We start from the raw sequence: 15782 nt of genomic DNA, 5'->3' as shown, positions 1-15782 counted from the left end.
GGTTTAGTTTTGTTCACAATGGCTTAAAGCTTGGAGGAAAGAGGGCATAATGGGCCCCAGGGTTCTCAAAGCTGTAGGGCATCAGGCAGGGGAGAGGCCCTGCCTCTAAGCTCCCCAGCTCCCCAGCTCCCTCCAGGTCATAATAGTGCCTTATAATTACCTGCTCACTCAGCAGTGTCTCCCCACTACTCCACTGGGACCTCAGCTGCCACCTGCTCCTGGTCTGGCCCACAGGGAGAGGTGACAGCCCACATCCAGAACTGGCCTGATCTGCCAGAACTTGGGGGTCCCAGAGAAGCTGTGCTCACCATCAGCTCAGTCCCCATGTTCCTGTGGCCCTGGAAGGGGCTCACTTTCATCTTGGGGTCAGGCAAGGGTTGCTGCAGTGGGGGTCAACCCTCAGCTCTGATATCCTATTGGATTCAGGAATGCCTGTTGCCCCCAGTCATTTTCCTTTTTCACCAGAGAAGCAGGAGTGATGAGATTCGAGGTAAGTGGTCCCCAAAGTACATGTCCCCAGATGTGAGGAGCTCTCCACCTTTGGGGGAGCCATATGTGCGGGGATGCAGAGGAAGGTGGGCGGGAAGGTGACCATGTGTGGGGGGAAGAAGAAAATGGATCCGTGTATGGTAAAGGGGAGTAAGCCTTCGAGAATATCTGGGAGAGGTGGGCAAACATTTTCTTAAATGGCCAGATAGTAAATATTTTAGGCTTGCAAGCTGAGCTGTACTCAACTCAGGCCGTAGGGTGAAAGCATCTACAGACAACACGTCTGTGTTCCATTAAACTATTTACACACACAAGCTGCCGGCCGGCTCACCAGTCTGCCCATCCAGTCCAAACTCACTGCCCACCAGAGCGGCCATCCCCGACCCACCACCCAGGCCACCGCCCAACCACTGCCAACTAGTACTAGATGCTCAAAGGACCACCAGTTCACTTCACCCACCAGTGCCTCCCAGGATAAGGCTGGGGGAGGGGCCACAGGCATCAGGTGCAGGGGCTGGAGTAGGAAGGGTCAGCGTGGTGAGAAGTTTGGCCAGTGGGGACCCCAGATCTCTGTGCAGCCCGCCTCTCCTTTTCCCCTACACTCAGGGCGCGACACTCACCTGCAATGGGAGGCTCTGCGCAGCTACGGCAACTCCCCTTCCTTCCCCTGGGGGAGCTCTCTCCGACTACCCGGTGTCCCTCCAGCCCCTCCCCGAGCAGGAAACCCCCAAAGCCGGGCGGGGGGATGGGACTGAACTGCCCCAAGGACACTCCGCTGGACAGACGACACCCCGGAAAGGACGAGGAGGCTCGAAGGGGGAGGACGTGTAACCCGGCACCGGGACCCGGGGGCCTAGGAGAGGCCAGGACGGAACCGACCCCCGCGCCGGGAGGCCGGGCCCAGCCGGCCCCGACCCGGTCCCGGCACACTCCCCAGGGGCCTGCACCAGGCTCCCACCCCAGCTCCGATGCCCGCAGGTGGCGCCGTCACGAGAAGATCGCGAGTCGCGGGCTCGGGCTGGCTTGGCCCTGGGCTCTCCAGTTACACTAAAAGTGAGACCGAGGAAGATGGTATCGAGGCCACGCGAAGGCAGCACGGGCTCATCCAACATTGATGCGGCCCCGGATTGTCCCCGAGCTCCTAGTGGTGGACGCAGGGACCCGCTCCCAACTCGTTCGGGAGGCGCCCGGGCTGGGAAGGCTTCTCAGCCCCGCAGCTCACCGCCAAGGTCACGCGTGTTCCTTGCAGTCCCTCCATAAGGGGACCCCTCCTTCTCCGTGGGGTCTTGCTTAGTCCTCGAGTATTTCATAGCCCACCAGCCGCGCAGAAACTGCCCAGGCAAGCGGAGCAGCCTACCGCATCAATCTGCCTCGTCCAGGGCCAGGGGAAGGGGCAGCGTGCCCGCCCTCCCCCCACTTCCCAGACCCCCAGGCTCCGGGCGAAAGAGGGAGGGGAGGAAGAGGGCTGGCAGTCTCTCTCTCTCGCCCCCACTCCCCAGAGTCAGTTTCTTCAGCACACCCATCTACTCAAATAAATACACACCACGTGCACACATTCACACAGCCACTCCTGGTGGTGCACACACACACACACGGTCTCCGTCCCCGTCCCCACCCTCCTGAAAAGCTATACAAATTTTAAGTATACCCTCAGTGATGCACACATGCCATGGCTCAGCCCACATACACGCTTACTGAGGCGACTAAGAAACATTCATAGAAACTTTCTCCCAGAGCCCAACCCCTCACGGCATCTGCTCTCTGACACGTGGTGATGGAAAGGAGGGAACAGCACCCAGACTGTCCCACCCACAGCAAACCAGACTGTGGAGGGAGGGGCCTGTGCAAGGGCAGTGCCCTCTGGGGCACTATGGCATTCCTGGGATGGGGTTTAGTGGGGCTCCTGTGGAGAGGGCAGAGCCAGAGCCAGATTGGGATTAAGTGTTTGCTGAGGAATGTGACCTTGTAAGAAAATAATCCTGGGTCCCTATTACCCTGCAGGCCTCCTTGGCATCAAAGGTTTCCCAGGCACTGGGCCTCCATCCCGCTGACCTGTACTCTGTGCCCCTCATTCTGATACTAGGTTCCAGTGAGCTGGCACAGTTTTCTAGTACCCTTCACCTGCAGAAAATCTGCCTCCCCTAGAAACAGCGTGGACAGGCTGTTCCTTAAAACCTCCTAACTTCCCCACAACCTGGCCCGGCACTCACCTTATAGTGCCTCCCCAAACCCCAATACACACCCCACAGCTAGAGCTTTCTGTGTCCTCTCTGTATCAGAAGACCAAAATATCTGCCCAAGGCCTCAGCTGGGAGCTGACCTGGAACGCACACCTGAGCCAGACTTCAGGAATCACATATTGCTCAGGATGGAGAGAAAGGTGTGTATGTCTCCCAAGCACATCCCAGGCCAGAGGGGACCCAGTCTCAAGCTGGCATTTATCTTTCATCAAGGCATAGAATTTTCCAGAATGAAGGAGTCAGATATCAACAGCTGCTCATGAGCCCCTGCTTGGCAGTTGTTCTTCAGGCTGTGGGTGCGCTGGTCCTTCTTTCTACCTTTGGTCACAGATATGATGTCTCTGCTCCAGGGTCTTTCTGCTTTTGCTTAAATGCATCCGGTGACCCTACCTGGAAAACTACACAGCTTAATGACTTTAAACCTCAGTCTGGGCAAGTCCCAAAGGACTTGAGAAGTCCTTGCCTCACCTCCACGACTGACTCCTCTGCCCAGTCCCCAACCACGTGAGCTCCAATCACACCAGCTGCACCGGGGACAACCCCCCCTCCCCCCCCATGGCCCTCCTCCAGCTATTTCTCCACTGGCCCCCATACTCCCACTCCCATTTGCCCCACCCAGTCCAGTCTTCCTGCGCCTGTACTGCTAGAAACCCATCAGAAGAAAAGAAACTACACTCCAAATGCCATGGAACAAATCAGGGCCTTCAACTGTGTGGCTCCAGAGGCCACAACGGCTTCCCTGCCCGCAGTCCCTAGGCGGGCACTGCCAGTGCCAGGGCCTCCATCACAGCCTGCCCTCTTCTCTTCCCACCACCCTGGCCTTGCCAATCACAGAACACACCTGAGGGCATGTGTCCTGCACTCAAAAGAACACCAGAACCACAAGAGTGCTGAGTCAGCCAGCACAGCCCATCCACCTTCGAGGGAAAATGGGCCCAGAGGTGAGCGACTTGTTACTAGAATCAAATCCTGGGCCCTAGACTCCCTCCGCAGGGCTCTTTCCAACACATCTTCATACTTCATAAAACCCAGGGTACAGACAGGAAGGAAGATCACTTCCTTATCTCAGAATGAACTGCTTGGGAACCTACATGGCCCAGGGGGCAGCCTGGTCCCTCCCAGCCTCTCCGCTGATTCTGACTGGGTAGCAGTGGGGGTGGCAGTTGGCTGGCCATCCCACTGGATCCCTCTGCAGTGATTGCTCAACAGCTGTGGCACGGATCCAAGTTCTAAAAGATGGGTCTATTTCAGTGTCTTGATCTACTTGTGACTTCTCCTGTGGGGCTCCCAATCCCTTTTAGGGAAGCTGTATCTGGTCACCCATTCCTCAGGCACTGGCCAAGGTCCCCAGCCCTGGAGTCCCCATCTGACCCTTGCTATCCTTAGCCTGGAGGCCCTGCAACTGTGTCCTTCTCCCCAACTGGTGCCTACTGGGGCTTCATTAGCCATGCCCCTTCAATCCCTGGACCGTCCCAGATGTAATCCCGACCCACCTCAGCCTCCTCCCCTTTCCTGCCCACTGTCCTCCCAGGCTCCTCCTTGGGGCAGGACCTGTATCTAGGAATGGCCTAACTTTCAGATTTCACTGGACAGAAAAGTCCTGATATCATGGAGGAATCTTGCTATGTGCCAGGTCATAATAATAACAGCTAACACTTAATATAAACAGCCAGGCACTGTCCCAAGCACTGTCCATTTAGAAAGACTTATATTTATTAACTCATTTAATCCTCACAGCAACCCTATGAGATAGGCACTATGATGTGTCATTTTAGAGATGAGGAAATGGAGGGTCACAGCAATTAAGTAGCTTTCCCAAGGTCATGTATGTCCTGTGTAAGTGATTTGAACCCTGTGAAGGAACAGCCTTCTGGAACACTAGGAAACAGAAGCCAGCGCCATTGTTCAGTGACGTCCAGACGCTGGCTGGCACCCTCTCCCACCTCAGCCCAAACCCCACCAGAAGTAGGTGGCTCTGCTCACATTCTTAGGTTCAAGAATCAGGAGAGCTTTTTCCTTTCCCTTGTGACTGGAGAGCATAAATTGTGAAAACAGAAGCACATGTTTTGTGAGTGCACATTCTCTGGGAATGGTAAAGTAAGCCTTACCCACAAAAGAGCTACTTTTACAATAAGAATTTGGCTACTTTCTCAATGTGGCAGAAACCTCCCTGTGCAGAGAGTATCACCAGCAACTGCCTGCCCTGTGTGGGAAACTGGAGGCCAGAAGGAGGCTGCAACAAGAAAGGTCTTAGAGGCTCTGGCCAGTGTGGTCCCCCATCGCCAACAAGCTCCCAGCTGATTAAATTAGGAATTGCACTTTACCCAGTCCCATAGTGGATATGCGTGTGGTCTGTTTCTGCTAATTCACAGCCTACCTGGAAGGGTACACAAACATGATCTCATTCATTCTCACAGTGACCTTTCATTCTAAGAGAATCATCACCTCCATTTTATAGATAGGGAAACTAAGAGTAAAGAGTATTAAGTAACTATCTACTTGATACACTTCTAAACTCTTTGGCCTTTCTTTTTTTTTTTTTGTTACTGGAGGCAGATATGATTTTTATAATCAACCAGAACAATAAGGATTTTCCCTTACCGTGCTACATACTACGCAGCTCATTAGACGTGGAGCCAGGATTTGAATGAGGTCTGTCTAATAACAAAGCTCAGCTCTTTCTACTGTCCCCTTTGTGCTATCTCAGTGACGCAGCCTCTTGGGAAGCCCCAGCCCTCCCAGACATGTTCAGTACACATCATGTATATTTTCTGCCCCCTCTCCTATTCAAAACTTATTACAAAACTGCAGTAATCATAACAGTGAGGTATTGGCATAAGGATAGACATAGACCAACAGAATAGAATAGAATCCAGAAGTAAATCCATACATCTATGGACAACTGATTTAAAAAATTTTTAAAGTAAGATACAGCCAATTGATTTTTCACAAGAGTGCTAACTAAGTCCATTCAATGGTAAAGAATAGTCTCGTCATGTAAAAGAATGAAGTTGGACTTACGTGTCACCTTATACAAAAATTAACTCAAAATGGATCAAAGATCTAAATATAAACTCTAAAACCACTTAGAAGAAACAGAGATAAATCCTCATTTCCTTGGATTTGGCAGTGGATTTGTAAGTATGACACCAAAAGCATAAACAAAAGAAAAAATAGATAAATTTGACTTCATTCTAATAAAAAACTATCATGCCTCAAAGGACATTATCAAGAGAGTGAACCTTTATACACCATTGCTGGGAATGTAGTTGGTATAGCCATTATGGAAGACAATATGGAGGTTCCTCAAAAGACCAAAAACAGAACTATCATGTGACCCAGCAATTCCACTTCAGGGTATATATGGAAAGGAAATAAAGTCTGGATCTTGAAGGGGTATCTCTGTCCCCATGTTCATTGCAGTATTATTCACAATAGCAAAGATATTAAAGCAACCTAGATGTCTATCAATGGATGAGTGGATAGAAAAAATGTCAGGTAGATGATAGTATACAACAGAATATTGCTCAGCCTTAAAAAAGGAAGGAATTTCTACAATTTGGAACAACGTGGATGAACCTGCAGAACATTATGCTAAGTGAAATAAGCCAGGCACAGGAAGACACATACTACACGATCTCACTTATATGTGGAATCAAAATTAGTCTAAGTCATAGAAACAAAGAGTAGAATAGTGGTTGCCAGAGACTGGAGGGAAGGGAAAAATGGGGAGATGTTGGTTCAAGGGCACAAAGCTTCAGTTGTGCAAGTTAAGTGAGTTCTGGAGACCTAATGTATGTAGTATGAGGACTAGAGTTAGCAATACTGTATTGCATCCTTGAAATTTGCTAAGAGGGTACATCTTAGTGGTCTCACCACAAAAAAAAACAAAAGGAAAGAAAGAAAATTATAGCTAAGTGAAGTGATGGATATGTTATTTAGCTTAATTGTGGTCATTATGTCATAATGTATACATATATCAAAACATCAAATGGTACACCTTAAATATGTATACTTCTTATGCATCATCATACCTCGATAAAGCTGAAAGAAAGCAAACCCCAAAATAATAATATCAACCAAAAGACATGCATTAAAATATCCACTATTAATAACAGACAAAACCTGGCAACTTCTCAAATGTCCATCACATCACAGTGGAATGACTGCAGGTGGTACATTCCCATAGCAGATACTACACAGCAATGCGGATGAGCACACTGTAACTCCACCCAGAAGCGCCGGTGAATCAACTGTTCATCTCAAGAAGGAGGACACAAAAGTACACCCAGTACCCTTAAGTTAGAATCAGCAAAACTAATCTCTGCTATTAGAAGTCAACCTAATGGAAGTCAAGATGGCAGTAACCCTTGTGTCAAGGGGTAGTGAGAAGGAGATTTCTGATTACAAGTAAGTATATTTATTCACTTTGTGAAAATTCACCAAACCCTTCACTTATGACTTGGGCATTTTTTCATATGTAAGTTATACTTCAATAAAAACTTGATTGAAAAAACAAACAAAAAAGACTTTAATAGACTCTTCTCCAAAAAAGATATGCAAATGCTCAATAAGCACATGAAAAAGATACTCAACATTAGTCATTAGGGAACTGCAGATCAAAACCACAATAAGACACCAATTCATACAACCTAGGATGACTATACTGATAATAATAGTTTTAAAATGAAGAATAACAGGTGTTGATGAGGGTGTAAGAAATCGGAACCCTTATACATTGCTGGTGGGAATGTAAAATGGTGTGGTCGCTGGGAAAAGCAATTTGGCTATTTTCAAAAAGCTCAACATTGAGATACCATATGATCCAGCAATTCCATTCCTAGGTATAAATCCAAAAGAACTGTAAACATACTGAAGAGACACTTGCACGCTAGTATTCACTGAAGCATTTTCCCAAAGCTAAAAGGTGGAAACAACCCAAGTATTCATCACCAGATAAATAGATAAACAGTGTGGTACCCAAACATATAATGGACTATTATTCAGTGAAAAAAGGAATGAAGTTCTCATATATGCTACAACATAGATGAACCTGAATAAGCCAGACACAAAAGAAAAAATATGGTATGATTCCATTTATATGCATCATCTACAATAGGTAAATTCGTAGAGGTGGACAATAAATTCGGGGTTACAGAGGCAGGGGAGAGGGGTGAATGGGGAGTTAGTTCTTAATGATACACAGTTTCGGTTTGGGGTGATGAAAAGATTTTGAAAATAGTGGTGGTGGTGACACAACATCGTGAATGTAATTGGTGCCACTGAATCATATACTTGGAAACCACTGAAATGGCTATTTTATGTTACATATATTTTATAATTAAAAAAGCTGTATTGCTTTTATGAACAATTGGAAACTGAATTTAAAATATACCATTTACAATACAATTGAGAAATATGCAATAGTCAGGAGAAAATCTTACAAAATCGGAGAACGACATACTGTGAAAACTGTAAAATATGTCTGAAACTAAATATATCTAAATAAACAGAAAAATGTATCACATTCATAGGTTGGAAGGTCCAATAATACTAACAGTTATCTGTCCCCAAATTGATCTATAGATTCAACACAATCCTAACCACAATCCCAGTAGGCTTTTTATTTTGTTTTGTTTTCATAGAACTTGAAAATATCACTGTAAAATTAATGTGAAAAGGGACCCAGAATAGCTAAAGTAGCACTCCAGAGCTTGGGTGGAGGACCTCTACAACTCATTCCCTTTATCTTGTTCTCGCTCCTCACTCACCAAGCAATCTTTTAAATTTATTTGCCAAGTAGCCTGATTCTGGGTTGGTGATTGGTGCTGAGCAGGGCCACAAATATTGTAGTAACTGGAAAGGAAATGTAGAGTAATACATGGATATTCTGATTTGGAAAAAAAAAAAGAACAAAGTTGAAGGTTTAAAACTACCTGATTTCAAAACTTATTATAAAGTGATAGTAAGTAAGACAGTGTGGTATTGGCATCAAGAAAGAAAAATAGATCAATGGAACAGTATTGAGAGTATTGAAATAAATATAAGGACATTTGATTTTTTGATAAAGACATAAAAAAAGGAAAGCCCTTTCAACAAATGGTGCTGGAACATTTAGACATCCATTTCTTAAGTAAATGAACCTCATACCATATTGCAAAAGTTAACTCAAAATAGAGTGCAGACCTAAAATGGTAAACCTAAATTAGAAAATTCCTAGGAGAAAACCTTTGTCACTTTGAGGTCGCAATGATTTCTTAGACATATACCAGAAGCACAATCCATAAGAGAACAAAATGATAAATTCTGCGACAGCATCACAAGTATAAACTGCTCTTCCAAATATATAAGAGAATGGAAAGAAAGCTATAGACTTGGGGAAAGTATTTGCAGGTCACATATCTGATAAAGGATGTGAATCCAGAATATGTAAAGAACTCCCAAGTCAATGATAAGGAAATAAATAATCCAATTTTAAAACTGGAGAAAATATTTTAACAGGTACTTTCTCAAAGAAAATATATGGGTGGCAAATATGCATGTGACAGATGCTCAATATCATTTGTCATTAAGGAAATCACAATAACATACATTATATATATTAGAATGGCTAAAATTAAAAATATAGACCATACCAAGTTGTCACAAGGATGTGGAGGAACTGGAACTCCCATATACTGCTTATGGAAATGCAAAACAGTACAACTACTGTGGAAATGTTGTTCTGTTTCCTTTTTTAAGTTAAATATACACCTATCATATGATCCAGCCATTCCTAGGTATTTACCTGGGAGAAATACAAACATACGTCTGTACAAAATTTGTACATGAACAGTCATAGAAGTTTTATTTGTAACAGCTACAAAGTGAAAACCACCATAATGTCTATCAACATATCTCCATATAATGGAATACTACTCACCCATACAAAACCATTACCTACTGATTCATGCAGCAATATGGAAGCGCTTCAAAGTAACTGTGCTGCATGAACAAAGCCAGACAAAGAAAGATAACATACTGAATGATTCTAAGAGCATAAAATCCTAGGACATGCAAACACATCAATCAGTGGGTCCCTGAGGGTTGGGGTGGGTGGGGAGGAGCAGGAAGGAATATTACAAAGAGGCACAAGGACACACTGACCTCCTTGCTGTTCTCTAGTACAGCAGGCACACTCCTACCTCAGGACCTTTCTACTTGTTGTCCCCCTTCCCTAGAACATTCTTTCCATTAGCCACAGGATTCACTCCCTTGTGTTTTTCAGGTCTCTGCTGAAATATCACCTTATCAGAAAGCATTCCCCTGACCACACCGAATAACTCAGCATGTTCACCACCACCCAATCCCCATGTAGCCAGATTCTATTCTTTTTTTATGCTGCTTTATTTTCTTCTTCGCACTTACCATATTATACAAGTCACAGCACTGACATGTTATATATATGTATTTAGTCTATGTCTAGCTCCCCCACTAGACAGTGAACACTATGGGGCCAGGAACTTTCTTTTTTTGTTTACCGCTCTGATGCCAGCATTGAAAGCATTGCCTGGCATTTAGGAGGCACTCAGTAAATACATATTGAATGGATGGGCCACCAAGGACGCAAGAAGTATTCTTATTATCTTCTGTAGGTGAAGGTTAAGGCACTTGTCTAAAGTCACATAACTAATAATTGAGGGAGCTGGCCTTCCAAGTCAGGGCACTTTGACTCCAAAACCCAAGTTCTGAGCAATTAAGTCTCAAAGTCTCAGAAGCCAAACTCACAGACAGTGATAAACCAAAGCAGTTAGAGCTCTGACAATGGGTATATAAATCAATCCACTCCTTCTGGAAGATAATCCAGCAACAATAACTAAAATTCTGAAACTAACAACCTCTCTTCAAGGAGTTTCTTCTAATCAAATAACCAGACATCAGGAAAAATGTTTGTGTACACAAGGATGTTTATCCTGGAATTGTTCATAATAGCAAAAAATTGGAAACAACAGAAAAGTCCCTGCAGGGACTGATTGAAGCGGAGTGGAAGTTACAGAAGATCAAGCCCAATGCGACCGATTATTCTCCAAGGATCAGGAGGAATATCATTTGCTTGGAGCATGGGGTGTGGAGTGAGGGTCATGTAAGAGGGCTCTTGAGTATGGTGAATTTTGGAAGAGCTGTTGTGGAGAATGAGAATGAAGTTACTGGGGGAGAAGTAAAAAGACTGAGAGCTGGTGTGGCTGGCTGGTCGAGCTGAAGAGAACACCACGACAGTGGCGGTCACAGGCATGGCTGTGCAGTTGCTGTGATAGTGTTCCGGTGCCACGATAAGAAAGGGGGTGGAGGCTAGAACACTGACCCAGGCAGGGCTGGAGATGTGCAAGCACATGCGAGGAAATAGAAAGTGATGGTAGTAAGCAATTCAAATAATCTCCCAGTGGTCCAGGCTTGGAAGGAAGAAGAGAGGCCAGGAAAAGGCTGGCAGGCCAGGAGAAAATGCAGAGGCGAAGCGCGGGATGACTGTAGTGTGGTGGGAGCACCGGAGACGGGAGGTGCCTGAGGCCAGGGAATAAGATATTCATGTGCACTGTACGAGAAATGAAGCCATTCCAGGTGTCAACATCTAGGAATTTATCCTGTGAGTAACTGAAGAGAAGTCTATAGAATGGGAGGGTCCAGAAATTGTGAGTGAAGAGTGCCAATTTGGTCATTTACACGGCACTGAAACCTTTGGGATAATGACTGGACCTTTGTGGAGACAAGATGGTGAGCCAAGCACCAAACTGTTGAAAACACATGGATTTGATGATATTACTTTTTCATTTGTTTGTTGTTTAAAATGGCAAATCAAAACAGCTTACTTTTGGAGAAAATGACACAAGTGTTATGTTTTTTTAAATGGGACACCGTTTTGGTGGCAAAACACCTGGTTTCACTTCATGGAACAAGCAGCTTGAGACCAAGATTCCAGGGGCAACCAGTGAAGAGTTTTGACATCCAGGGCTTGTACCAGCAGCCATGGTAGACTTAGTTCTCCTTCCCCTGCAGAAGAAACCCTGCAGCCCGAAGTGCCCCTCGTTGTGTTTCTCATCCCCTCAAGGGCCTTGGCAGCCATACTTACTTTGCATCTATTATTTTACATATGTTTCATTTTATCTTCACAACAATCAGCAGTATTGATGAGAACAGACAGATGAAATTACTAGACCTGGAGAGTTCAAGGTCACCGTCAAAGTTTTGAGGGGTTCATTTGGCTAGAAGGATGCTGAATAGAGTTATCAGTGAAGGGTCTGACTTTGAACATGCTGAGTTAGGGGCACTGGCAGAATATCTAGAGGGAGATTCCACAAGCATTCAGAGATGGAAAGTTAGAGCTCAGCAAAAAGATTTGGGTTGATGATCTGGATTTCTATGTTAAAAGCACTGAGTTGATAACTGAGGCCAGGGTATAGCTGAGAACAGAATGGAACAGAACGAAAAGAGAGGAGAGCTTTGGCACGTACTCACATTGGGACAGTGGGGACCAAGAGGAGTCAGCAATTCATGAAATGTAGGCCAAATATTCTGGTAGGTTGCAAAATGGCCATAAATACTTTGCAGCAACTCCCTTCAAGAGGAGAAGCTTAATTCTCTGCCTCTTAAATGTGGGCTAACATTTTTACTCACTTTGACCAATACAATGTGGCAGAGTGATATTGTACACTTTCCAAACCTAGGCCTTAAGAAGACTGGTAGCTTCTGCTCTCTGACTAGGGACACCTTCTGCCAGCAACAAGCCTGAGCTAGCCTGCTGGAAGGTGAGAGCATGTGGACTGAGGCCCCAGATGTGCTAGTAGCCTTCTCAGTTGTGGCAGCAGGTCAGTGAGCAAGTGCAGCCAGGAAAAACGGAGTCTGGTCCAGACCACAAAAAACTGCCCAGCTGTGTCTAACCCAAATTGCTGGTTGCAAGATCTTGAGCTAACCAAAACAATTACTATTTTAAGCCATTAAATTTAGGAATGATTTGTTATACAGCAATAGATAACTGATACATATATGGCCCCAGAAGCAAAGCGGAAAACAGCTTAAGTTAATGGGTTGTACACTGCACAGCTTCAATGGGGACATGAAGGAGAGTGGCTTCCCATGTTCAGAGATGTGGTGGGATCTGAACAGGGTTGGAGAGTGTAAACTGTTAACAACAATTTACTTCTAGGGGTGGGGGTGGGGAAGGGGGCAGCAGGATCACTTTTAATCCCCGCGCACTACATGCATGTGCTGCTAGTATATTTTTAACAGTTTTATTGAGGATCATGCAATTTTTAAAAAAATTACTCAATACCAATGCTTTTAAGACTAAGTACTAACTGGAAAATGGAGGTAGGTGGTAGAGACTAATGGTTCCAGAGGATAGCTAAACCAGCTGTATCTGAATCATCTGGGAAATTTTACAGAAATACTGGTTCCAGGGTCCCACACCTGGAGATTCTGATTCAGTTAGTGTGGACAAAGGCCAGGGAAGTTGTTTTCTTTACTTAGGTCCCCAGGTGTTGAGGTTGCTAGTGTGAAAAGAAAAGAGTTTGGAGGACAGAACCCCACCAAATGTATTTAGGGGTCTAAAAAGGGAAACAGTGACTTTCAAACTAAGCTTCTGTGGAAGACTAGGGTTTCCAGAGACATTTACAATATTTATTAATAAAATAGCAATAAGTATCACCTATTACTACATCCCAGGTAGAATGCTAAGTCCTTTATATTTATTACCTCATTTAATATTCATAATACTTCCCATTTTATAAAAGAAACTGAAGCCTAGAGAGGGTAGGTAAGTTGTTCAAGGTTAGTGGGTAGAGTCCGGATTTGAATCCAGTTTGCCTAATTCCAGAGTCTTGCTTCTTTTTTGCTTGCTTGTCCATTTTTGCAAGAAAAACAGTTTCGTTACTATATAGAATTACTGCAATTAAAAATTTTCCTCCTATATATGTATTAGACCTTTGGCAATGCTATCACATATTTCTACTAGAAATGTGGACTGTGAGCTCATCTGGGGGGGGGCGGATAATGCCTTTTTATCTCATCTTCAGGGCCCAGCACATAGTTTGTACTTAATACATGTTTGTTGAATAAATGAATGAATGTGTGATTTGGGATCTGAACACAAGCTGGAAGGTTTTACTTTAAGCACCACATTCTCATCATTTTAGAGTTTCTCTCCATTGAGAGCACTGCTTTTCAGAAAGGAAAGTTCACTGGAATTGTGAGGTGGACAGCAAGCAGATTGCTAGGATGATGCAACCAAAGGTGAGGAGAAAACAGAATTAAGCGATGCAGACGTTATTTTTCCAAGAAGGCAATAAAAGCAAAGAAAGAGGTGGGCCGGTTGCACCCACCTTGAGGAGGGAGACAGGACGAACCTGAATAGGTTTACAGGCTGAAAGACAGCCAGGAAGGAGGGGAAGGTGCCCTGAGAGATGAGCGGGTGAGAGGGCCTTTAGGGAATTAGCCTGGGGCAGGAGGGACACCTGTTACTCTCAAACTCGGAAGAAAGACAACGGCTGTCAGAGATGCAGGAAGATTTTTAGCAGTGAAGGGTAGGAGAGTGGCAGAAAGCAGCACTTCAGGGAGGCGAGAGCAGCCCAGTTAATGAAGTTTCTCTTCCAGGCTCACCATTTAGGGCCAGGGATCAGGAAATTTAACTCCAGAATTCTGGAGATCGACATGGGGTTGCAAACTTTAAAAACAACAACAAAATTTACTATCTACTATAATCAGGGTTTCATTTTTAAAAGAGGGATACCTTTCTACCGAAAGAGGGTAGAAAGGACAAAAATCTCATAATAAATCTACCCCACTTTCTGGCCAGCTCATTCTGGTGTCCTTATTTTTCTCGTTTCAACAGGAAGAATGATTCGTTCTTCCGGGACGAGCGCGTGGGGAGCGCGGCTCCAAACCGCCCACGCCCGCAGCCTCTCTCCGTCCCTGCGGGAGGGAGGGAGCCTGGCAACACCGCGGAGGCCCGTGCCTCTCCCCGCGCCCCGACCGCCGAGGCCTCGCGCTGCCGTCCCGCTCCGCCTCCCAGGGCCCGGCGGGGAGCGGGGGCACCCGGCCCGGGGCTGGTCGTCGTGCCTGCCGAGGAACCCGCGGGGCGCGAACCCGGGCGGCGGTGGCAGGCGGCCGCGGCCTGGAGCCGAGGGGCGCCCCGTCCTGACCCACCCGCCGCGCAGCCCTTCACGCTCTTCCGCGCGGTTCCAGCGCCGCCGCCGCCGCGGGACAGCCGGGGTAGGAGGTGGGTGGCAGTGCCCTGTCCCAGTGCCCTGTTGCCCTCCTCCGATAGCTCTGCCCCGCAGGTGCGAGCACACCCTCGCTGGGCTCCGGCTTCGGATACCCGAGGCTCTCGGGCCGGCGTCCCGGGTGCCCGAGGGTCCGGGCCCACGCTGGGGTCTAGGCGCTGTCGCCCGCTCCTCCTGCCTGCCGGCCCTTCTCCCCGAGGAGTGCGCGCCGAGGAGGGGCCCACGCCTGGCCGACCGGAGCACCCCGCGGAGCCCATTCTCCGGGCGCCCGTCCTACCTGTCGTAGCTCCAGCGGCTGTAGGACAGGGTCCGGTGGCTGCTGACTCCCTCCATCGCAGCTTCGCGGCTCAGCGCCTGCCTCCCCCCGCGGCTGCAGCGGCTGCGCTGGGCTCGGCGCTCGCTTGCTGCGGGCCCGGCGGGGGCGCGGGCGGAGGACTGTACCATTTGCCCCCCCTCCACCGGGGGGGGTTGACCCCCCCGGCTCTGCCAATGGCGGGGACGCGCGGGCGGCGGGGACCCGGGCCCGTGGGGCCCCCTCCCCCTCGCTCGAGTCCCGCGGGGGCGCGGCTGCTGCAGCCGTGACTGCTTATTTATTTATTTCCGAGGTGTGCTCCCCGTCGCTATGGCAACCGCTCCCTCTTTTTCCGGCGTCACTAGGGCTCCGCTGCTTTCAAACCTTCCCAGGACAGGGATTGCTAAGAAGCTGCCCCTTCTCCTGCTCGCGTGGGGGTCCCACATGTGCTTCCCGTACTCAGGCCCCTCCCCTGCAGAGATGGCCCCTTATTCCCGGAGTCGGAGTCTT

General features: G+C 47.2%; 1 protein-coding gene across 1 annotated transcript in view; it reads right to left on the bottom strand.

Moving 5' to 3' along the window:
• The window catches only part of TUB (TUB bipartite transcription factor), an 80989-nt gene extending 65429 nt beyond the window's left edge, over positions 1 to 15560 (bottom strand). The window contains exon 1 of the mRNA XM_057507316.1: positions 15258 to 15560. Coding sequence (XP_057363299.1) covers positions 15258 to 15424 — 167 coding nt within the window. The 5' untranslated portion in view covers positions 15425 to 15560. The remainder of the gene's footprint in view (positions 1 to 15257) is intronic.
• Between the last annotated feature and the right edge of the window lie 222 nt (positions 15561 to 15782).

The sequence above is a fragment of the Manis pentadactyla genome, chromosome 9 (assembly GCF_030020395.1).
Source record: "Manis pentadactyla isolate mManPen7 chromosome 9, mManPen7.hap1, whole genome shotgun sequence".
In the NCBI taxonomy this organism is placed as follows: Eukaryota; Metazoa; Chordata; class Mammalia; order Pholidota; family Manidae; genus Manis; species Manis pentadactyla.
Note: the sequence above shows the minus strand (reverse complement) of the source record. Positions and strands in the feature narration are given on the sequence as shown.